Source organism: Monodelphis domestica, chromosome 1 (assembly GCF_027887165.1).
Source record: "Monodelphis domestica isolate mMonDom1 chromosome 1, mMonDom1.pri, whole genome shotgun sequence".
Classification (NCBI taxonomy): Eukaryota; Metazoa; Chordata; class Mammalia; order Didelphimorphia; family Didelphidae; genus Monodelphis; species Monodelphis domestica.
The window spans coordinates 458,607,059-458,631,890 of NC_077227.1; the positions used below are offsets into that span (position 1 = coordinate 458,607,059).

The 24,832-nt window shown below is 43.4% G+C and overlaps 2 protein-coding genes across 7 annotated transcripts in view; one reads left to right on the forward strand and one right to left on the reverse strand.

Moving 5' to 3' along the window:
• COL27A1 (collagen type XXVII alpha 1 chain) overlaps positions 1-23,366 on the reverse strand; it is a 268,951-nt gene extending 245,585 nt beyond the window's left edge. For 2 of the 4 annotated variants that reach the window (XM_056812391.1, XM_056812388.1), the window contains exons 1-2: positions 21,386-21,519; positions 6,040-6,110 (exon numbers count right to left, since the gene is read on the reverse strand). In XM_056812391.1, the coding sequence (XP_056668369.1) occupies positions 6,040-6,110; positions 21,386-21,438 (124 nt within the window). In that variant the 5' untranslated portion in view covers positions 21,439-21,519. Of the gene's footprint in view, positions 1-6,039; positions 6,111-6,951; positions 7,009-21,385; positions 21,520-23,279 lie in introns of those variants that run through there. The other 2 variants (XM_056812389.1, XM_056812392.1) reach the window with 2 other exon arrangements.
• LOC130456454 (uncharacterized) lies at positions 21,591-23,280 on the forward strand. 3 transcript variants are annotated; one of them, XM_056812394.1, is made up of 3 exons: positions 21,591-22,623; positions 22,740-22,816; positions 23,037-23,280. In XM_056812394.1, exons 1-2 carry the CDS (start codon positions 21,591-21,593, stop codon positions 22,775-22,777), a joined length of 1,071 nt encoding a protein of 356 aa, XP_056668372.1. In that variant the 3' UTR covers positions 22,778-22,816; positions 23,037-23,280. The 3 variants fall into 3 exon arrangements, 2 of the variants coding, with proteins under 2 accessions (XP_056668372.1, XP_056668371.1); XR_008915327.1 differs by having other exon boundaries at positions 21,591-22,816; XM_056812393.1 differs by having other exon boundaries at positions 22,740-23,280.
• Positions 23,367-24,832: the final 1,466 nt, after the last annotated feature.

Here is a 24,832-nt window from a genome sequence, read left to right on the forward strand (position 1 = left end):
GGTCTCTAAGGATTCCACCTTCCCCTGGAGACTTGGTGATCTCAGCCTTGACGGCTGCAGAATCATATCTTTTCCTTTTCTTGTGTCCCCCACAGTTGCCTGGCACAGGACTGAGCAAAAGTCAGTGCTCAATAAATCCCTGCTAGCCAGGCACTATGCTAAGTGATAGAGATATAGACAAAAACAGTCCCTACCCTCGAGGAGATTAGAAGTAATATTCCCATTGTTCCTTCATAAAACATGCAGAGAGTACATAACTATAAGAGGAATGTTGAGGGAACAGCAAGGTGGCTCAGTAGATAGAGAGCCAGGCCTAGAGAGGGGAGGTCCTGGGTTCAAATTTGGCCTCAGACACTTCCTTGATGTGTGACCCTGGGCAAGTCATTTAACTTCTATTGTCTAGCCTTTACTGCTCTTCTGTCTTGAAACCAATTCACAGTATTGATTCTAATATGGAAGATGAGGGGAGTTTTTGTTTGTTTGTTTTTTAAAAAGAGGAACGTTTGCAAATTGGAACATGTCCCCATGAGCAACCAAGATGGCGAGAGCCTGGGAATCATATTATATTAAAATGGCTTAAGGAACTGGGAATCATGGGATCACAGATTTAAAATTATGGGGAGGTCATCCAATATAATGTCCTCATTTTACAAATTAAAAAACTGAGGCCCAGAAAGATGAAGCAACTTGCCTAATGCCCTACACAGCTTCCCTATATTTAGTCTAGAAGAAAAGAACAGTATAAGAGCTGTCTTAGAGGATCTGAAGGACATCTGAAACAGATACTGTCATACCAAAGTGAGAAGAGATCATTTTCATGGCCCAAAGTTTCCCAACATGAGAAGGGCTTCCTCACATGGGAGTAAACTATCTTGTCCCCATCAGAGGAATAACTCCAGATTTACTATGGAAACATAGGGAGGAAGGCTAAACTCAGAGGACCCTAAGGTCTCTTTCAACTCAAAAATTCAGCGAGATCTGACTGAGACAATGTCCTGAAGTCTCCAGGAACGCTCCAATTATGAAAGACAGAGGGAGAACGTTCTTCTTGTAAACCTGTTGAACTTTCAAATGTAACTGTCTATGGGGAAAGGGCAGTCTAGGTTTCCTCCTGAACTCTGTCCTCTGGCCAGAGTTTAGAATCTGGACAACTGACCATGAGCCAAGACAGGCCACATCCGCCCAGTAATTACAGTCATGGAATTTGATGGACCAAAGGAGACAACAAAAAAGTTTTTTCAAATGTGTTTATATAAGATCCTCTCATATAAACGGCTCTCCTTCCTTCTGCTTTTTGGCCTTTTTCACCCAGAAGTGAGTGAGTCGAGTGAATTGTTGGGATCTGGGGAATTAGCAAAGAAGAGATAGATTTCTAAGCCCTACCCTGATGGGGAAAATGCTCTGAGCTGGATGGGTCTGAGACTTAAAATAACCAGAACCAGACAGAATAACCCTGAACTTTAGCAGCCCTAGTAAGCAAGTCAGAAAGGAATTCCTCTGTGGATTCACAAGTGTCCCTAACACCATCTATCCCTCATCTATCGTTAAGGCAAATCGGATTCCTCAAGAATCTGAGGGACTGAGGTCTGAGTAAATGCCTGCTCACTTCTCTTCTTTTCAGCTGGCAAAATGAAAAGGGATGGGCGTCAGGAAACCTGGGTTCAGGTCCCCAAAAGAGAGAAATCTGGAAGGGGTTGTAAAAGGCAGAGGGTGTTGGAGTGGAGGGAGAGGTATATGTACCCCATCTCTCATATCTCTCCTGGAATATCGTCATAGAATGTTAGATCTAGAAGGGTCCAGAACAAGACTAGAACACAGTCATTTATGCCTTGGAACACAGAATGCTAGAGGGAGGAGAGGCTTTGGAACACAGAAGGTTAAACAAGAAGAGGTACTTAGAATACAGATCGTTATATCTGAAGAGAAACTTAAAATACAGAATATGAGAGTGAGAAGGAACCTTAGGGTATAGAATGTCAGAATTGAAAGGAATGCTAGAACCTAGAATGTTAGAGCTAGAACATAAGCTGTTAGAACACAGAGCATTAGAAAGTTGGAGCTGGAAGAGACAAAAGACCATGGAAAGTAAGAGCTAGAAGGATCCACAGAACATGGGATGTCTGAGCTGGGAGAAAATACTGAAAGCAGAATATCAGGACTGCAAAAGACCTTAGAGGTTATTGAGTTCAGTTCCTTTCTTTTACCGATGAGGAAACTGAGTTCCCCAAGGGGCAAGTGACTCCCTAAAAGTGATATGGTTTGTTAGTGGCAAAATAATAATAGCAACAGTAATAATAGCTAGTATTTCTATATAGCACTTCAAGGTTTACAAAATGGTTTGCAAGTGTGACCTTGTTTTGTGCTCACATCAACCCTGAGAGGTTGGTGCTATTATTATCTCCAGGGTCACACAGGTAAGTGTCTAAGACAGCTGATAGAGCAGTGGATAGAGCATGGGGCCTGGCGTTGGGGAGACCTGAATTCAAATTTTGCCTCAGATACTATGTGACACTGGGTAGGTCACTGAAATTATTTGCCTCAGTTTCCTCATCTGTAAAATGGTGATGATGATAATAGCACCTACCTTCCAGGGTTATTGTGAAGATTGTGAAGAAGAAATGAGATAATAATTACAAAGCGCTTAGCACAGAGCACATAATAAGTCCTATATAAATGCTAGCTATTATTATTGTTATTGGGACAGCTAGATGTACAGTGGATAGGACATCAGACCTGGAGTCAGGAAGACTCATCTTCCTGAGTTCAAATCCAGCCTCAGACACTTAATAGCTATGTGACTCTGGGTAAGTCACTTAACCCTGTCGGCCTCAGTTCCCTGTGAAATGAGCTAGAGGTGGAAATAGCAAACCACTCCAGTATCTTCGCTAAGGAAACTCAAAATGGGGTCACAAAAAATTGGGCACAACTGAACAAAAATACTATTGTTGTTATTGCTGTTGTTATTATTATTACTCTTTGAACTCAGTTCTTCCACTATGCCTCAAAAATTGGGACTTGAATCCAGGACTTCTGACATCTCTTTAGAGCTGATCCCTTAGCCCCATCCTCTACAAGAGCCATAAAAGTACCAATGGAAGAACATCTGGTCATTTGGGGGAGGGGAGGGGAGGATGACTGGGGGAAGGGGAGTAGGGAGAATAGAAGGGGGTATGGAGAGAATCAGTAAGAACGGGCCAAATGGCTGAGATGGGAGAACTGAGCCAATCCAACCGAGCTCTCCAGCTGGAGCCGGCTAGATGCCTTTATTACATAAACCTTGCTCCAAAAACGCCCCTCCTCTGCTCCTACCCCACCCCCACCCCCAAGTGCCTGACTCAGGGCTCTGGACAGCTGTTCACCTACTTTGCAGGGGAGATGGGGGTGGAGAAGAGGGGGAGGCAAGTTTGGAAAATATGACATTTGCAAAAAAGCATTGTGCTGGTTTGGTCCTGCTGGGCTTCACCCCACCCCCATCCCTCCTCTGAAGCTAGGACTAGCCTTGGAACCTTCCCTTCATTCTCAGTTCTAGTCCCCAAACTATAATCCACACTGGCCATCATCCCTTCCTTCCCCTCTGCCTGCCCCTGAAGCAAGGGCTAGGGAGAAAGAGGTGTTGCTATTTTAAGAGCAAGTAGGTGGCTGCCTGACAAGCAGATGTGGGAGAGAGATGTTTTCATTGTCATGATCCAGCTGTGGAGAGAGAGCCACCTCCCCTCTCCCCTCTCCCTAGAGGGACCCCTGGTCTTCTGCGGGGAACCCCAGCAAGTAACGAGAGGCAAGGAGGTCTGTGAAGCTCAGCAGGGGCCGCCCAGTGAACACTCAGAGCCTGAGAGTCCTGATCCATGTAACTGGACCATGAATGAATGGTCTAAGGATCTTCTTAACCCTCTCTAGGATGTGGCTTCCTTCCCTGCCACCCTGACTGGCAGCCTCTTCTACCAGCCCACACTACCTCCCTAACTGAGCCCTCCCCTGGGGAGCCCCCAAGAAAACAGCCTTCAATGCCCCCCTAATTTATTCTCCCATCTCCATCTCACTCCAGTTCTCCACATCCCAAGCTCATTTCCTCCCTCCCTAATACGGGTCAGGGGGCCTCTAAGTCTAAGGTCCTTGGTACCAAGCTCTATAAACCCAGTCCAACGGATAGAGCACAGGCTCTGGAGTCCTAGAACCTGGGGGTGGATATTTGAGCCCAGGTCCCCCAACCCCACACAAAGTGCTCTTTCCACGGTGGTAAGTAGATGTTTATAGCCTAGGTGACTGGCCAATCGTCTAATCTCTCTGAGCCTCAGTTTCCTCACCGGTAAAATGGGGAGGGGTGCCAGATTCAATGGTCTCTGAAATCCCTTTTAGTTCTAGGTCAGGAGTTCTGAATCTGGGCTCCACGAACTTAGAGGGGAATTAAATGGCATCTTTATTTTGACTAATGTTTAACTGAAATAGAGCATTTACTTTCATTATGAACAGAGGCAATAAACATTATTCTGAGAAGGGATCCATAGTCTTTGCAAGATTGCCTAGGAGTCCATGATACAAAGCAAGGTTCAGCTCAGATCTGTGCGGCTTTCTTTAAGTCCCAACTAAAATCCCACCTTCTCCAGAAATCTCTTAATTCCAGGACCTTCTCTCTGTTCATTATTTCCTATTTATCCTGTATGTAACTTGTTTGTATATATTTGTTTTTGTTGTTGCTTCCATTAAATTGTAAACTCTTTGAGGGCAAGAGAGTCTGTTGCCTCTTTTGTTGTTGGGTTTTGTTTGGGTTTTTTTTGGCCTGGAACTTAGCAAATGGCCTGACACATGTTAGGGGTTTAATAAATATTGACCAATTGACTAACCCCATGAACTTAGACAAGTCATATAATCCTTCTGGGCCCAATTATTTATTTTTTCTTCTTTCAAATAAGACTAATAATACTTCTGATGCCTGCTTCACAGGAACATATATTATTTATATACACTATAGTGGCAGTGTGGGCTGTCTTAAAGTCAGCAAGATCTGTTTTCAAACTCGACATTTGACACAGACTGACCCTGTGATATCAGGCAAGTTACTTAACTCCTCTGTGTCCCCAGGCAGCTCTCTATGATGCTAAATTGCCAGGAAGGCACCTATCTGTATAAGTGGGAAAAGTCCTTCTCCAAGAGCTCACTATTCCATTAAAATCACAAGTCTACATGCTTTCTTTTGTTTCCTCCATTAATTTTCCTCTACAGTAAGCAATACGTGCCTTGTTTTACAACATGACAAACAAGGAAATAGGTATTATATAATAATATATGTATAACCTATATTCTAATACCTGCCTTCTTGGGAAAGTGGAAAAGTGGGAAGGAGAGGGGAAAGACAATGAGACAGATTTTTGGACCAAGCTAATATGAGAATTTGCTTCTCTTGGATAAGCATATTTATAATTTATTACATACTTATAACAAAAAAATGTCCATTGGTATTTTGCTATTTAAAAAATCACAGGTCCAATAAGTTTATGTGTGTCCACATGTGCATATGTATAGATGAAGTATGGATAACTATACCTATGTATAATATGTATCTAATAATAAGTCATACGGTGGTTCTGAAAAGCTAAAAGGCATCATAGAAACACAAACTGTGGCTATTATTGCTCATACCTTTACTTTTAAAACTCCTGTCCTAGTGACTCAACAGAATCATAACTCAGCTCTTTCCCAGGTGTGAAATAGACTATGCCCACACAGGCAGGTTGGGCCCCCACACCCTGACTATCTCAAAACAAGGTCAATACATATTTTCTAGAATCTCGAAATCCTCCGCAGGAGGAGAGAGGCAGAGATTTCTGACAATGCCTTCCATCCCTTGAAACTTGAAATGCTCCTTCCCACCTTACTGGTGAAGAAAAACAAAGTACCCAAAGATATTTGGCTGCCATGATTTGGAGCATGGATTTCTCCCCCATAGCACTCAGGGATGATGTTCTTGCCCCCCCCCCTTCCCCTTCCTTTTCCTAAAGTAAATTTTTTTTTTTCAAAAAGAGAGAGGAGGGAGGAAAAAAGTACCTTCAGGATCTCCCTGGGTGAAGGCCAGGCCACAGGTAGAGCAGAAGACAATCCAGGTTAAGAGTAATCCCCTATGAATCAGAGAGAAAAAGCAAGAGAACACATATCAATTCCTAGCTCCAGTAACCAGATCCCACTGCCAGAGGTTATGGCTGAGGGGGAAGGAAGTTGGCCAGGACCATTCAAAGACCCGAACGCCATCTTCCCCAAGGAGTGAAGATAAGAGGATTGATTCAGAATCAGCATCCTTCTGGGGAATAGGGCTCTGGTTTCCTTACATAGGTAGGCCCTCTACAATTTTTTCTTCTCCTTGAAATAATAATTGCTAACACTTCTATAACTTATAAAACATATTCACCACCACAACCCAGTAAAAGAATATAAATACAATTATCTTCATTTTACAAGTGGGGAAATTGAGGCTAAAAGAGATTAAGTGGCTTGTCACGCCAATATTTACCTACCCAAAGAATCTACCACATTAACCTAAAGGACCAAAGACAAGGTCCTCTTTTGGCATCTGAAGCCTTTCAGATCTGATAACCTACCTTTGAACCTTAATCTACATTTCTCTGCTTCATTCACTCTGCAGGGGAAGCCCCTGCCCCCACCAAAAACTACCATATATTTACTGTGCATATATTTTTATATGTACTTGTATATGTATGTGTTGCATTCCCCCATAGACTTGAAGCTCATTGACAACAGGGATTGTCTCATTTTTAACTTTGTTAGCACAGTGGCTGGCTCATAGGGAATGATCAATGACTAAATAATGGTAAGTTGTCTATCACTTCCCCTAGAGGTCTTCTGGATGGCGCTTCTGGATGCCAGCAGGGGATAGGTTCATCTGAAAATGAGAATAGAGAATAGGGAGAGGCTGCTGGGATAGACCTAAGAAAGCAGTCATACCTCATAGATAACGGAGACGATGGGAATCATATAAATTACCAGCTGGGCCTATGATGGATAGAGAGAAGAGAAGAAGAATCTTTAATCCTGGGGCATCAATGCATTTTCAGAAGTGAAAACTGTCTGGTCGAGTAAATTTATTCTGATGGATAACAGATAAAATCCTGAAATGTGGACAAAATGGGGCAAACAGAAAATTAACCTTTTGCCCATAAGAGGCCAGCTATTGTTTTAACACTATCTCAATAATTGGGTTGGAACCAAAAAGTGAATGCCTCCACGCCTAGTGGTTTAGAACAAGATGTGAAGCTGGGACCTAGATGACTGGATTTCACCCTGGAAGGAGAGGATAGGAAGCTGCTATTGGCAAAATCCCTGCCCAGGGCCAACTGAGGGCATCTAATCCCCAGTAGAACCAAACTAGAAGGCAAATGATAGCCTGTGGCTGGGAGAAGGCCAATCCATGGTCAGAGATAAGCTGAGACCAGACCAGCCAAAGGTTGGAAGATCAAGATTTCTCTCCAGAAGAGAGACAAAGAGTAAAAGCTGCCTGATCTGAGACATTGCAAAAAATAAAGGGAAAAAGGGCCAATGGAGCAGTAGGCATTGGCTAATACTCTTCTTCCCTTATGTTCCCTAGAAAGTATCCGAATACTGAGGTCCCCATTTCAGGTCCCACAGATGTCCCTGGTAGAGGAGAGATGCCTCCAAGGTACTCACCCCTAGCTCCTGCATGATATAGATAGGTGGATGGAATGAGTATTTATTTAGTTCTTATTTAATAAAAGCAACATGCTAAGCACTGGGAACAGAAAGCAAGAAGCAGGACAATCTTGGTTCTCAAGAAAAAGACCCAGGTGTCCGTAGGGTGCAACAGTAAAGCAAAACATCTTCTTAGTGCCATTTCCATTGATAAAACTGCATCAATTTCTGGCAGTAAATCATTTGGCAACACTCAGGTCTTTGTTGTGAGAATCTTTTTTATGTGTGTTCAGTGGCTGTGACTGCTGAGAAAGTAGAAATGGAGACTGCAGCTCATGTTGAAGCAGTTGCCAGTTCCCCTCTCCACAAGGGCTGCTCCCATAGAAAATGGTTATGACAGCTAGACTGGAAGCAAGGCTGATAGTCCTGGGTGGGAGATGGTTACTTCCTGGAGCTCTTGGGCTTGCCTGCCCATTGATAGAATTGCTCAGTGGTTGAGAGAGGTGGCAGCAAACAGTTGTCACCCTCAATAATGGCAACAGGAGTCACGTTGCCAGCAGAGCCTAGAGCTTAGGGTGGAGGGTGCTTCTCTTCCTGAGTTCTTGGACAGAGGGTCCTGGGTTGTGTCCACCTGAGACTGAGTGGAGGTACTGGTTGAAGTGGTAGCAGTGGTTTGACCCACCTGGCATATGCCATGCCTTATCTCTCCCTTGAAACACCATGCTGCTCCAACCAGCTTGTTTTGTCTACCATGGTGGAAAGAATATCACAAATGTGGTCCTCTCATGTTCTCTAGAAGTGTGTCCTTCAACAAACAGAGGGGCCAGACTGGATGCAGGCTCAGTGGTCTTTAGATCATTGCTAATCCTGGAGCTTTTGGTTTCTGGTTCCCAGACTATCTACAGCAGAGTGTAGTAGAAACAATCTATAACTTTAGCAAAGTTGCAGGATACAAAATAAACACATACAAATCATCAGCATTCCTATATGTTTCCAACAAAACCCAGCAGCAAGAGTTAGAAAGAGAAACACCATTTTAAATCACTCTAGACAAGATAAAATACCTGAGAATCTACTTGCCAAAACAAATTCAGGAATTATATGAACATGACTGAAACAATTGGAAAAACATCAATTGCTCATGGGTAGGATAAGCTAATATAATAAAAATGCCAATCCTACCTAAATTAATTTACTTATTCAGTGCTATACCTATTAAATTACTAAAATACTTTTTTATAGAATTAGAAAAATTATTACAAAGTTCATCTGGAAGAACAAAAGATCAAGAATATCAAAGGAAACAATGAAAAAATGTGAAGGATGGAGGCCTAGCTTTACCAAATCTCAAACTATACTATAAAGCAGTGATCATCAAAACCATATGGCACTGGCTTAGAGATAGAAGGGTGGATCAATAGAATAGACTTGGAGTAAATGACAGTAGCAAGATAGTGTTTGATAAACCCAAAGATCCCCAGCTTTTGGGACAAGAAGCCACTATTTGACAAAAACTGCTGGGAGGATTGGAAAACAGTATGAGAGAAATTAGGCTTAGATCAACATCTTGCACCCTATAAGATTAACTCAGAGCGGATAAATGACTTAAATATAAAGAGGGAAACCATAAACAAACTAGGTGAACCTGTCATCTGTATCTGTCAGATCTATGGGAAAGGAAGGAATTTAAGGCCAAGGAGATAGAGAACACTACAAAATGTAAAATTAATAATTTTTATTATATTAAATTTAAAAGTTTCTATACAAACAAAACCAATGCAACCAAAATTAGAAGGGAAGCAACAAATTGGGAAAAAATTATTTTAAAAAACCTATGACAAAAGTCTCATTTCTCAGATTTATAAGGAGCTAAGTCAATTGTACAAAAAATCAAGCCATTCCCAAATTTACGAATGGTCAAGAGACATGAATGGGCAGTTTTCAGATAAAGAAATCAAAACTATCAATAAGCACATGAAAAAGGTGTTCTAAATCTCTCATAATTAGAGAAATACAAATCAAAACAACACTGAGGTACCACCTCACACCTAGCAGATTGGTCAATATGACAATAAAGGAAAATAATAAATGTTGGAGGAGATATGGCAAAATCAGGACACTAATGCATTGTTGGTAGAGTTGTTAATTAATCCAGCCATTCTGGAAGGCAATTTGGAATTATGCCTAAAGGGCTTTAAAGACTTCCTGCCCTTTGATCCAGCCATAGCACTGATGGGTTTGTACCCCAAAGAGATAATAAGGAAAAAAGACTTGTACAAAAATATTTATAGCCACACTCTTTGTGGAGGCAAAAAAAAAATGGAAAAAGAGAGGGTATCCCTCGATTGGGGAATGATGAACAAATTTTGGTATCTGATGGTAATGGAATACTATTATGCTGTAAAGATTGATGATCTGGAAGCTTTCCATATGAACTGGGAGAACCTCAGTGAACTGATGCAGAATGAAATGAGCAGAACCAGAAGAACATTGTACACAGAAAGTGAAACGTGGAACAATCCAATGTAATGGATTCTGCTACTAGTGGCAATGCAACAATTCAGGACACTCCTGAAGGACTTATGTAAAAGAATGCTAACCACATTGAGAGAAAGAACTATGGGAGTAAAAATGCAAAAGCAAAACATATGACATCACTTATCACATGTATATATGGGTATGTGATTTGGGGTTTAGACCTTAAAAAATTGCTATATAGCAAAAATGAATAATATGGAAATAGGTATCAAGCGACAACATTTGTACAACCCAGTGGAATTTCTTGTCGGCTCTGGGAGGGGGGAGGGAAAGAAAATGAATCAAGTAAAAATGGAAAAATATTTTAAAATAAATAAAACTTAAAAATAAATAAATAAGGTATGGGGGGGGGCTTTGTCAAATTTATGGGAATAACAGTAATATCCTAACTGATAAACGGGCAAAAGATATGAACAGTTTTGAGATGAAGAAATCAAACCATATTAGGTAATGAAAAAATGCTCTAAATCACTACTGATTAGGGAAATGAAAAACAAAATAGTTCTGAGATATCATCTCATAGTCATCAGATTGGCTAAAATGACAAAAAGGCAATATGACAAATGTTAGAGGGTATCCCCCTATGTGGAAAAGTGGGGACACTAATACATTGTTGGTGAATCTGTGAACTGATCCATTCATTTTGGAGAGCAATTTGGAATCATGCCCAGGGAGTTATCTTAGATAAGAAATACCATTACTGGATTTATTTTCCAAGGAGATGAGGAGAAAAAGGAAAAGAACCTACAAGTTGCAAAATATTTATAATAGTTCTCTTTGTGATAGCAAAGAACTGGAAATTGAGGGGATGTCCATCAATTGGAAAATGGCTAAATAAATTGTGGTATATGATTATGATAGAATACTACTGCACCACAAGAGATGATTAACAGATTAATTCAGGAAAAAAAACTTGGAAAAAACTATAGGATATGATTTAAAGTGAAATGCATAGAACCAAAAGAACATTATATACAGCTATAGATCTAATATTTAAAGAATAACTTGTGAATAGTCACCTCCAGAGAATGAACTGAGAAGTGGAAACACAAAGAACATAATCTATATATTTTGTCAGATGATGCCTTCTATGATGAGGGGAAGACAGGGAAAAGATGAATAAAATAAATAAATATTAATTTTTTTTAAAGCAGCTTGGAAAAAAGTCAAAACCAGGATCTTCCCAGATGCATCAGCTGGACAAGTGCCATGCTCAAACCCTCCTCTGGCCATTCTGTTTCCAACCTTACAAATTGTTTCACTTTGCACTTACAAGTCTATCTTATTCATTCCCTCACTGGATGGTCACAAAACCATCAGAGGGAGGCACAACCAGAAATTAGTAGACCCATTTGATGTATGAGGAGACTGAGGTCCAGAGAAAGGAAATAATTGGTTCAAATACATAAAGGAGCTAACACCAGAATCCAGGGTTCTTCCCATTGCCTGGTGTTGCCTTTCTACCTCTCATCTGCCCAAGGACTCTACTGTTCCTGCCTCAGCACCATCCTGAACCATAAAACAATACAATTCCCTAACTGGGGAGGAGGACAAGCTTCACATTGGGGTCAGTCCAGTCCTTTTCTCCAAGCTTGGGACCTCTGATGGATGGTGCCACTAACAGAAGCCTGGGGAAAAAGTCCAGCTGGCCCAGACCCCTCAGTCTCCACTGCCCACTCTATACACACTTGGCCATATGACAAAGACCAAAACATCTACGGAAAACACTTTGGCAAGACAACGTCGGTATTAGTGGAAAAACTGAACAGTTTCTCCAAGTGTGGCCAGAGACGGATGGGGCTGGTAATCCTGACAGGTTCCCCTGGCTGAATTTTTTCATGACAGCTCCCCACCCAGAACCCCTTGAGTAACTCTAAACCAGGGGAGCCCAGAGAGACACTCTTCCCCACAGGTTACAGTCCCACTTTTCTCGGCAGACCTCAGTCTTTAGCTTCCAGCCCAAGCCAGCCCTCCACCAGCCAAAGGAAAAGGCTTGGCAATGTTTAGAGTGAGAAGGGGGTAGGGAAGGGAAATATTGGAGTTAGCCCTTCTTCTCACAACCTCACCCTCCCATCTACACTCCCCTGGTGAATCTGCCAGCCCAGGGCAAAAATACCAATCAGTTTAGAATCATTTTTAGTACTGGGAAGGACCTTAAGTCCAGCCTCCATATTTTGAAGAGAAAAAAAACTGAAGCTAAAGGGGGCTTCAAAAGAAATTGGGCAAGGATGAGAACTTTTGGAGCCTCCTGAATTCCAGGTCCTAAATTCCATGCTACATTATCCATATAGTACAGTGGGGGGAAGGCTTGGATTTTGAGTCAAAGGCCTTGTGTTCACATTCTTGCTCTTCTACATGCTCCTGAGACCTCAGTTTCCTCATCTGTCAAATGAGGTAATTCTACCACATGATTTGTGAGGCCTCTTCCAGATCTAATTCTATCATCCAATGAACTTCTTAAATCTGACTAACTAAAGACTAGTATCTTCTCCAGTCCATATGCTGTTTGTTCTTCATTTTCACACAGGATTAGTTACATTATGGGGGTGATATCCTGACTTGCAAGTGAATAGGATTTAAGTGAGGCAGAGTTGCCCAAAGTCACCAGCCTCATTCTCTCTTCCAGAGTCATCAAAACCCAGTGACAAGACAAAAGTCAGGCCAACTAGTGATGTCCCGGGATGCAGAGGATGATCATGGCATCTTCAATGTCTGACCAAGCTCTAATTGCCTCACAGAACTTGCTTAAGCCATCTTCATGGCCATTGGAATAAATTGATCTCATACACCCATTCCACCAGGGGAAGTCTTCACATGTTTGGGGTGGACATCCTCCTAGCTCAACGATGAGTTTGTGGCTCAGTGGTTAAGCCCATCCAGCAACTGGTTTACTGGGGCATAGCTGCTGCCCAGGCTTTAGCTTCTTGGAACCACAGGTGAGAGTTGAGTGCCAGGTGGACACCAAAGGGGGATGAGCAACCCAGAAAAGGGCTAGGCAAATCCTTACACCAAAGGTGCCAGTCCTCTTTGAACACTCCATATACCAGGGACCAAGAATAGAGGGGGAACCAATATTTAAAGTTAACAACAAAGTCAGAGGGTGATTTCCTATAGATAATTAATAATGATTTATAGATCACTTCAAAGTTTACAAAGTATTTTATATAGTCTCTATTTTGATTTTTATAATAACGCTAGGCATAAGTAGTTCAAATCTCTCTGATAAGACAACTGATGAAAGAGGTTAAGTGCCCTGTAGATTCAGAAGATTTAGAAGTCATAAAGGTAGTAAATGAGAGATACTCAAATCTGGTTCTTTTGACTCCAAAGTCCAGTACTCCCCTTTAGGCCATAGTGAGTTCTCTTCTGAAAGAGACCCAATTTATTACCTATTTATTATTCTATATAGAACTAATCCTTGATTATTCACGTGTAACTTATCCATTCTGTGAATTGCCAAATTGGCAACGTTTCATCCAAGTCTTCCAGAACCAAGCACACTTCAGGGTTGTCTCCCCTAGCCACTGGCCAGTGAATTCTTAGGAAATGTAAACTTACTTTCATATTAGTTCAAGCCAAAGAGAATTAGAAAGATCAGTCTGTTGTCCAAAAGGCATAGTGTACTTCAAAGTCCTAAAGAAGCAACTTTTAAAAGCATCCCTGGTTTTGGATTATCCATAGGATTGCTTCTCTCCATCCGTAACATATGTAAAGCACTTTGCAAACCTATTATAGTTATTATCGTTATCCTAACAAAATGGGCATGGTACAGAGAGGGATAATTTCTCAGTTGTCAAAAAGGGCAGAATGAGCAAGTTGTTTGACTATGTATTTTCTCTGCTAGTCTGTCTCTAAAAACTAGCTTTTGTTGACTCTTTCCTTCCTTCCTTCCTTCCTTCCTTCCTTCCTTCCTTCCTTCCTTCCTTCCTTCCTTCCTTCCTTCCCAAATCTTCCTTTTCCAGCAAGGTCAGAAGTACAAGATCCCCTATACCATTTTCCCACTTCTAATAAGCACTGAATTTTTGATCTACTGTGTTTCCAACCTAGCTGGGCCAGTTCACTTCTCCTTAGGAAATCTAGAGCTCCGCTGCCTCCTGGGGATTCACTGTCTTGGTGCCAGACAGTATGGATACCTTCTCAACTTTAGCCCTGCTACAGCTGAGAATTTCTGAACTCAAGCACCCACCAGTCTTAGCTTTCCCAGCCATTGGAATTATAGACTTGTAATATTATGATGGGTTTCTGAAGTTTTCTTGGAAGCATTGTGTTTAAGAATCAGTTTTCATTCATAGCCCCTATTATTCTCCTCCTTATAACTCTTTACAGTCAGTCCTAACACCTAAAGTACTGAATTTACTTGTGAGGCTAGTGGACTTCTTATTCCCACTTTTCAAGTGGGAGTAGTCAGAAGATGACCAGAACTGATAAGGCACCTTCTTTCTAAACACCTGAATGTTGCAGGTATGCAGAGTTAGAATTGGAAATGGTGTTCTTATCTTGAAAGCTTATGCCCAACGAACCAGGTCTCCTGCCTGCTGAAGTCTGAGGTGAGAATTTCATATCCAGATACATTTAACTATAGTCTCAAAAAAACCTTAATGCTGGAAAGAAACTTAAAGAGATATATAAGCTCTTAACTTGAGGGTCCAGGAACCAGAGATTTCAGGACGATTAGCTTTTAAAAAATATTTTGACAACTGTATTTCAACAGAATTGGTTTCCTCTGTGGTTTTACGTATTTTGCTTTATGCTCTTAAAAAACATCATTCCAATAAGAGCCCATAGGCTTCACTAAGAATCCATTACAGACAATTTGGTCCAAGGGTTCTCAACCGGAAATACAAGTAGCCCCAGGGAGCCGTGTGAAGAAGATGGACAAAAACTATCTGGAAAACAACTACAGTATCTTATTAAAATACTACACAAGTAGTAATGCTACTTAAAAAACAAGGATTGGAGAGAAAAAGGTGAAGGAGAGAACATGATAGGAAAGGGAAGGATTCTTCTATCACCCCTGAAAAAGCTGGGAGAAACAAGAGTAATTCCTATTGATGAAGGGTAAATAAATGAGACTTACCCATGAAATTCTTTTCATATTGAGCTGGGAAAAATTGGAGACAATGATGAATGAAAGATGAGGTTAAAAAAAATCTCTGCAATAATCAGAAACTCCAAATTGATTTCCAATGAATGAAGTTACAAACTTTTCGTGTACTCTCAGAGAAGCATATCCCATCTCTTATCCAATGTGCTCAAAAAGCTTTGACTCTATTTATAACAATTTATCTCTAGGATTCAGGATTCTCAGTCCTGTTCTCAACCAAATAAAAAAACAAGTCAGAAACTGGAGACTCAACATGATAAATGGGCATCTCTTTCAAAAACACTACCAAGGTTCAAACTCCTACTGGTGGCAAGAAATAGAACCAAAGTTCTCACTGCTTTTTTTTTATTGTGTTATAATAACATTTAACAACTTCATAATATTAAAAACCATTATGGAGCCAATAAAATTTTCTTTATGAAAAATTAATTACATTTGCATGGTAAATGTTAGAATTTATTTCCTTTCATAACTGAATAAGGTGGGAGGGTAGAGTATATAGGATGGTTTGCTAAAAACTAAGGAATACAGATAATTTTAAAAATTGGGAATCCTGTTCTAATCCAGTCCCCTCATTTTGCAGAGGAAGAAACAAAGGCCCAGAGAGGGAGAAATGACTTGTCTAGGGTTACAGGGCAACTTCATATCAAAGTTAGTTTCCCCACAATGCAACCCCAACAATGCAAGTGTGGTATACTATAAATTTGTTGTACAGTGAAAAGACCTGGGATCTAATTATAAATTTGACATTAATGAGCTCTATAACCTTAGATCACTTGACTTTCCTAAGTGTCTATTGCTCTTCTCTACAAAAGGGGGACAATATTTACATTACCTATCTCACATATCCTTATCTGAATTTATAATAAATATCAGTGTTGTTATTCAGAAATCTACTTTAAAATCTTAACTAAGAGGGCAGCTGTGTGGCTCAATAGATAGAGTCAAGTCTGGACTGAAATAAGTCAGGCCTGGAAATGGGAGGTCCTGGGTTCAAAATGTAGCCTCAGATACTTCCTAGCTGTGTGACTCTGGGCAGGTCATTTAACACCATTTGCCTAGTTACCATGCTTCTGCCTGGGAACCAATACTTAGTATGGATTCTAAGATGTGTAAAGATTGGATTTAGCTATATTTACAGATGGAAGGTAAGGTTTTATTGTTTGGGTTTTTTTTTTTTAATCTAGCTCAGACAGCAATCCTTTGGGTGAAGTAGTACTGTATTAAATCTGTTTTGCAAAAGAGTAGAGATGGTGAGACTTGCTGACTTTTCCCATGTCACTGTTATTGTGCTAGCCACAGAGCTAGAATTAGTCCTATCTCCAAGTCCCCATTCTGGGTCTCAACCATTAGATCATTCTACCTCCCCTAGAAATACAGGGTTTCTGGGGACATCTAAGGGGTCCCCTTTGGGAAGATGATCCAGACTTAGAAAGGCTGGCTCCACATTGCATTAATAACAGCATCAGAGGCAACTGGCTTTGAAACTCACTTTTCTCACCTATCCTGGTTGAAAAAACTGGTTTCTTGGCCCATGATTTGTGGACATCTTGACTATTTTGTTCCTTTTTCACTCATGTTTAGACAATCAGTAATAATGTTTAGCACTCAGCTTCCCTACCAGGGTTTCCTTTTTCTAGATTGTTTGCTTAGCTCTTCTGGGTGGTGAAGGAGTTTGGGAAAGCTTGGAGGAACTACTGCTTTCAACCAAGGACACTTGAGAAGGTTGGAGGAAGGGAGAATTGGGGAGGGCAAAGAAGGGGAAAGGAGGAAAGGAAGTTGGGGGAGGGGAGAGGCTCTCTAAGGAACAGTAGCCCAAAGCTACTTCGTAGGGAGCCTTCCTCATAGAAAATCAGTGTGATACAAAGGAAAGAGCACTATATTTAGATTCATGAGATTTGGGCTCCAATATCCACTGCCTACTTTCTAGCTGTGCGTGACCATGGACAAGCCACTTCTCTTAGTGGGTTTCCTTCTCTGTAAAATAAGAATGGCTATACCACACTACCTGGTGCATAGGGTTACTGGGAAGGTAACACTACTATGAAATTGTAAACCACAATAAAAGGTGAGCTTTTATTCCAACCAGGGATCTAAGAAGTATATGCAGGTATTGCCATTTTCAGGTTGAAGGGCCCTCTTGAAATTCATCATGAACTGAGGGTTCTGACATTTCTTGTGAGTAGCCATTTACTATAATCCAAGGCTACTCTGGCTTTTCTTTCATGGTCATAGAACTTCCTAATTGGAAGGACACTCAGGTGTTATCTAGTTCAACTGAAAAATCACCAATGAGCATTCATCTAAAGCAGCTTATACCCAGAGCTGCCCCAAAGAGGGAATAGTGGGCTCGGTAGCTCGGTGGATTGAGAGGCAGGCCTAGAGACCGGAGGTCCTAGGTTCAAATTTGACCTCAGACCCTTCCCAGCTGTGTGACCCTGGGCAAGTCACTTGAACCCCATGGCCTAGCCCTTACCACTCTTCTGCCTTGGAGCCAATACACAGTATTGACTCCAAGACGGAAGGTAAGGGTTTAAAAAAAAAAAAGAGGGGATAGTGAAGTTTCCACCACTGAAAGTGTTCCTACCTTAATGAATCAACAAACACTTTAAGGGCATATGCCCCAGGCATTGGAAATATAAATACAAAAAATGAAATAGTCCCTGCCCTCAGGGAGTTTATATTCTTGTGGTTGAGAGGGGGAACAAGTGCTTATCTAAAAAGAACAAAAATATGCAAAAGCAATTTCTAAGATCACTAGGACCTAAATCAATGAGTTTTAAAGTAAACTCATTCTAAGAGTTAGAGGTAAAGAGAGTGAATTGTAGGTGGGGCTGAGATTAAGCAAGGGCACAGAGACAAAAGATAAGATGGAATGTATGAAGAATAGCAAATAGGTAAATTTGTGTGGAATGATGGAGAGTGGGCCAAGCAGAGCAATATGCAATAAGCCTGGAAAAGTAGACTAGAGTTCCAAAAGAAGTTTGCATTTTATCCTAGAGGTAATAAGGAAGCACTGGAATTTTTTGAACAGGCAAGTGACATAGGAAGACCTATGTTTTCAAAATGTGATAGTTGTAAGAATGGATTAGAGAGCAGAGAAATCAATCGAGAAGCCACTAAAATAATCCAGGTGACAAAGGGATAGGAGAATCTATGATCCAATCTATGATGGCCATGCGAGTGGAGAATACAGGATGGATTCAAGTGTGATTTTGATTAGATGACTCTGAGGTCTCTTCCAACTCTAAAATTCTGTATAATTTCCTTTGTTTTTCCTCTTAGTGCTCATCTATGACTTCCAAACACTAAGGGAAGTGGAGTGGGAAGTCAGAAGAATAGTGGAATGAATCAGAAGCTGAGCCAATCCAATAGAGCTCTCCAGCTGGAAAGCTCAGCCCAGAAGACTTGAGTTCAGGTCCCAGGTATACCCACTGATTATATGGCATTGGCCAAATCTCTTCAGTTAAGTTAATAAGCATTTATTATCACCTACTATGGCCAAGCACTCACTCCTCTCTAGACTTCAGTTTCACAGGATTTAAAACTGGACCCTTCATTTTACAAGTGTGGAAACTAAGGCCCAAAAAGATTGTGACTTGCTTCAGTCACTCAGGTCACAAGAGAAGTAAGCAGAGTGGAGATTCACACTTGGTCCTCTCATTCCAAATCCAGGATTTGTTCAATTATACTATATTGCCTTCTGTTATGGGCTTCTTCTTCCTGGAGTTTTCTTTGGTGGGCCAAGTCTATAACAATTCTGGGGTAAAGTTGGTCAGTGGTACCACTCACAGGGAGGGGCAATGCTTGTGAGGACGCTTGTCCAACTGATTAAGAGGAGAAACTCTATATGTGGTACAGAAAATTTATCACTTTCTTTGAACTAGACAGATTTTTCTAGAGGAGCAAAATAAAGGCAAAAGGTTTTACACAACCTTATCCAATGTCAAGCTGAGGAAGAAGGGTTTATTAAGAACCCCAATCATCCCTTGAGTTTGTTTATAAAGTGTTTACACATTTCAGTTTTTAATTCTATTCTACAATCCAGTGGGGTAGGAAAGCTTGCCATTGTTTTAACAATAACAAAACACTAATTGATGCCTGGAAAGGTAAAATGGTCTCTTTGGGACTAGAACATAGTTCTTTCTCTCCCATTCCATAAATAACTATCAAAGATGAAGATGATTTGACTTTAAGCATTCAATAATGTCAAATCCTTTCCCTGTTCTCTTTACCTCAAGAGGCTAAGTGGCAAAACCCAAGCATGTCCATAGGCGTACATCAAAAGACACCGGGCGCTAACCAAATCTGGAAGGTATTCTGCTTTGCGGCCACAAGGGGCTCACCTATTTCCCTTTCCCCCTTTTCAACATAAGATTCTGCATAAACATTGACAGGCATTTTAGATTTTATGTGCTAGCTGCATGTACAGGTGAAAAGAAGCTCCTTAGAGCTGTAGACCACACTAAATGCTTCCCCACATGGAAACTATCCTGTTCAGGCTTCCCAGTTGGATTAACAAGTTTCCTGACTTCCATTCTGGGGCTCTTTCCATTGAATCCCACCATCTGCTTCTCCAGTACAGTCAGGCCTCCTGCTCCTTCAGCCTGAAATTTAGTTAAGTATAGTAAGGTCCCAGCCCCAACAGAGGGGTGCCTATCCTAAACTAATCCCTGTCACATTTTAGCACCAGATTCCAAGGGAGGACACTAGAAATTAATTTCTAAATTGCAGTTTGGCAAAGACATGACTCCAGCTAGGAGAAAAGGGAAGAAAGAGGTGACTGGAGCACCTAGGGGAGGATCCTAAGGAGTTCTATTCTTCAGTAATCCAGTTCTAGTGAGTGAGGAGGCCAAAGAAGGAAGAGTAGCTGTCAGCACTAGTCCTTCCAGGTTCTGGGAAAGGTAGAATGGGAGCAAATCTGCCAGCACTGGTGCTGCCAATGCCTAGCTGTCTTTCACAAAAAGGAAGGCAGAGAGGAGGCCATCGGTGGTAACCTCTGGCACTGGCTCTGGGCACAAAAGGGGCATGCAAACGCACACAGCTGTGGGACCAGCCTAAAGGGATAAGCCCCTAAAAGGAAGGTTTGTAATGGAACTAATCTCATAGTTAGAGTTGGTGAGCTCTCAAGCACAGATGGTGAAGACAAGAGTTCCCAGCTGGACAAGGGGAAAGTTAAAATCAGTGTGTTGGGAGGGGGAGAAGGGGGAGGGGGGGGCCGCTAAGGCATACGCAGACAATTCAGACACACCCCCCAACTAGGCGAGCCCATCCTGAAAGATTTCCACCAGACTAGGGGCATATACGGCTCCAAGCTGTTCCCTCCCACCCGGGGTCCTCAGGAACAAGGGGCCCAGGGCCAGCACAGCAGATCTCCAGCTTCCCTCCCTGCTTGGCTTCCGGAGCCCCCAGTACCCCTAGGCTGGGAAGAGGAAAGAAAATTGAGCTCAAAACTTGCAAACCGCCCGAAGGAGTCCAGCCTCGGAAGGGAGCGTCTGTAAATCTTTCGGCCCAGGACGAACGCAGGGTTCGTTAACCCTTAGTTGCCTGCTTCTTATCGAATCCCATTGGACTAGTGGCATAGCCCGGGAGAAGGAAAGGAAGGGGGACAGGAACCAGATTTTTCGTGGAGGGCTGAGAAGTCCAAAGTTAGACACAAAGGGGATAAGAAGGATGCTTCTTCCATCCTCCTCCCGGATGTCTCTTCCCTCCTTCGGCAGGAGGCGGGGGCCGCGCAGAGACCCTAAAGCACCCTGCTTTGCTAGCTTTTCAAGAAAACTTTACAGGCTGTCTGCCGAAGCTTCGGCCCTCCCCTTCCCTCTCCCGAGGCGGGACCCGACACCGGGGCAGGAAGCTGGGAGTTCCAGCCTTCCCCCTGCCCCAGAGCATCCCCCAATGCAGAAAAAAAGGACCCCGGAATCCCCCGCCACTGATGTTTTTGAGTTCGTGTAGCCAAAGGCAGAGGAGAATCCCCAATAAGCCCAGCTCTCCCAGATTTCAGAGGCAAAGGGAATGAGGCTTTCCACCGTTCCCTAGCCCCTTCCTCCTCTTTTCTTCCTCCACTGGTAAGAGTTGGGAGTTTTTACTCACCCCCTGGACGCAGCAGCTCTTACTCTGGAGACCGGGGCTGATTCCGGCTCCATTTCGGGTTCCTACTTCATTCTCTCCCGGGGGGCAAAGAATTCTCAGCGCGATCCATGGGGAGCCCAGCACGCAGCGCCCCGACGGCGCGCTCCCCGACTACGGCACCCACCAGTTCGCCTGGCCGCACACTGAGGCGGCAGCCCGGAGCTCAATGAGGCGCCTCCCCGAGCCCGGACTCCTGGGGTTCCAGTCCTCTTCGCGGCTGCTGCCTCAGTCCCACCATGGAACTCTCTCGCAGCAGATCTCCGCTCCCTCTGGGGCAAAGGGCAGAAAGCCCTGCATTGCACCGGCAGGCAAGAGAGCCAGGAACATGGTTGCAAGAACTCCGGGGACTCCTCTCTACCCCCACACCCCGAAAAAATCTTCTCTACCGGAGCTTGGTGTCCCTGTTTTTTTAATGCCAGTCCCTGATGGCAGGGAAGGCCAAGCCGGAGACAGGATATTTTACTTAGGAGGGTGGTTAAACCTTGCTCTGTTGTACCAAATGTTCCCTCCAGAAACTCTCCTCTGGACTTGGGGAGGAGAGGAAAAGGAAGGATTTGGGGAAATTGAAAATGATTTAAAGGCGCTCCCCCCCCTCCTCGTTCCGAATCCCTCTCTTTGCTGCCCCCCTCCGACTAGAGAGAGGCGAGACACTCTCAACCCTAACCCCAAGAACCCCAGGACCCCTTCCTTCCTTCCTTCTTTCCTTCTTTCCTTCCTTCCTTCCTTCTTTCCTTCTTTCCTTCCTTCCTTCCTTCCTTCCTTCCTTCCTTCCTTCCTTCCTTCCTTCCTTCCTTCCTTCCTTCCTTCCTTCCTTCCTTCCTTCCTTCCTTCCTTCCTTCCTTCCTTCCTTCCTTCCTTCCTTCCTTCCTTCCTTCCAGTGCCTCCCTCCGGTAGAGGAAAGGAGCCAGCCTCCTTGAGGGAGCGAAAAGGTGTTCTCAGCCAGCGAGTTGTTACTGGGGCCCGAGATCCAGCTTCACACCCTCATCATTCCGATTTGTATAGAGGTTCCCTGCTTGCTCCTCCCTTCTCTCCTTTCCCTCCAACATATGCACACCCCCTCATCCAAAGCTTCCAGGAGGATATGAGACTCCTGGAGTCCAAGACTCTTCCCCAACAGAAGGAGAGAGAGAGAAAGAGAGACAGACAGACAGAGACAGAGACAGTTCAGAATCTAACAGGAACGCGTTGTGTGACCTTAGGTATGTCACTTAGCCTCTCACGGTCTGTTCTCCCAAATGTAAAAACATGGATTCTCTAAGGTCCCTTTTATGTTAACATTTTATTGTTTCATTTCTCGTGTTCCCTCTGTCTTCAGGAGAGACTGGCAGTCAGACTGCTGGGGAGCCGGGATAGGTGGAGTCTTATGCTTTCGTACCCATCCTTTCCTCTTTGGTAGGTACCCGAGTCTGATATTCCCCGAGGCTCCCATCTTGGTCTCTGCCTCCTCTGAATACTTTATAGAATCTGACCAAAGAGGGGCCAGGAGCTAGCTTTCCAAGGGACCCTATCTCCTCCCCACCTTCTTATTATCACCACCCTGGTTATCCGTCCCGCCCCCCAAACCTTGCAATCTCTGGCCCTCTAGACCTAATCGCCGTTTGCCCGGTACCAGGTCACCCACTCCTGACGGAAGATAAGACGTGGTTGAAGCAAGACAAAGGAACGCCCGAGGTTTGGGACCGAAAGCAATAACACAGGTACAAGCACACACCCCCAAACTCTACACGTGCCGGGAGCTCAGAGAGCCGGCCTCTTCCACACCCGAGTTCCCTCGGTTATCCTACAACCGCCCCGCCTCCCGGCCCGGCAAACCTCTTCTTCACCGGGCCCCCTAATCCATTCACTTGCTACTTACTTCAAGCGAAGGCGAGAGGTTGAGCAGTCTCTCCTTCCGGCCCCTAAATTCATTTGTATTCATTGGTCCCGGCAGCTAAGGGAAAATCGGCTCGGGTCTTTTTGATGGGAAGGGGGTGGAGGGGGGGCGTAGAATTTCTTTTTGGAGAGGGGTTGAGTAAAAATCACAACGTAATTCGGCGACCAGAGAGTTGGACGACGTGGGAGACTTCCCGGGTCATTGGCCTAGACTTTCTCCAGCCTCCAAGAGAGGGAGAGACAAGGAGACCCCAAGTTCACCGGCTAATCCTTCCCTGGGATCCTGGCCGGCAGCTCTCGCTCCTGGTTGGCGGCTCATAGGTGCTGTGGGAGTCGGGAGGGGGCTCGGAGCTAGACCTGAGCCTTTTGAAGTCTCCGCTAGAGGAGGGGTCAGGGGGGCTGGCCTGTCGAGGTGGGGGGATTGTAAAAGCTGCCCTTGTCCTTTTAAATAGCTGCTGCATGGGGACTCCACTAGGCTCCACCGAGCCAGGTGTCTGGTTTCAGCAAACAGGCAAGAAAAGTCCCTAGCAAAAAAAAAATAAAAAAAGTACCAAAAAATCCTTCCTGCAGGGGGCAGGGTACCCACGGCTGGGGAAAGTGAGAGACACAAACAGACCAGGAGAAAGATGCTTATGGGTCCTCTTGGAACGAGGCCGGCCCTCGAGTTGTCAAGGAAACCTCCTGGTGTCTTCCATCTACACCCTTCCCTCCCCCGTTTTCCAACTTGGGGATGACTTGGTGAATTTCTTGGTTTTCCTACCTGTGTCCCCAGAGAAGTCAGAGTTGCCATTGGGATGACTACTTTTAAATACCCTAAGTTGCCCGAGGTGGGAAATGCCACCTTCACAGGGAAAAAATAACAGCCTCAAGGAAGAAATCTTTTGTGAAGGATGGAATTACTGACTGAGTGAGAATGAGCAGGACCGGGAGAACTCCTTCTGTGTCAGGCAATTGGAAGGGATAAGTGTCTGAGTCACCTCTGACCCCTTCCGTACTAATCAGGTTTTGGAATTCAGGAAAGAGTCATATATCTTCTTCAACAGCACTGTCTCTGCAGTTCTTCTGGCATAGCAATTCAGCAAAGATGTATTAAACATAATGAGGCACTGAGGACAGGCATATAGTTTGGACAAGTCACAGTCCCTGGCCCCCCGGAGCTTCCAGACCAGTAGGGGAAGGAGTGCAATAACAAATCCACCATAACTGTCATACAAACAACACCCCACTGGCAGCTCAGTGCAGAAGTCCACACAAGTGAGGACTTCCCATTTGGAAGGCCCAAGTTTGATTCTTGCCTCTGACACACTGTGTGACCCTGAAATTAGTCACTTAATCCAGCTATTTTTCTCATCCTTTCTGATGTCCTTATACTATTTCTATAGCTTTAAAGTTTGGAAGGCTGCTTTGCATGCCGCCCCATTTGAGTCTCCCAACAACCCTATGATTTCTCCAGTTTCTTCATCTAGAAAATACCAAAGATAATAACACTCCCCTCCCCTAATCAAATGAAGTAACATGTGAAGCAAACTCAACAAA

Bases quoted from the DNA above. Each gene is read 5' to 3' on its own strand.
- LOC130456454 (XM_056812393.1), top strand. From the start codon at position 21,591: ATGAGGCGCCTCCCCGAGCCCGGACTCCTGGGGTTCCAGTCCTCTTCG. The intron at 22,624-22,739 runs GTATGTCACTTA...CTCTGTCTTCAG, and splicing joins AACGCGTTGTGTGACCTTAG to GAGAGACTGGCAGTCAGACT.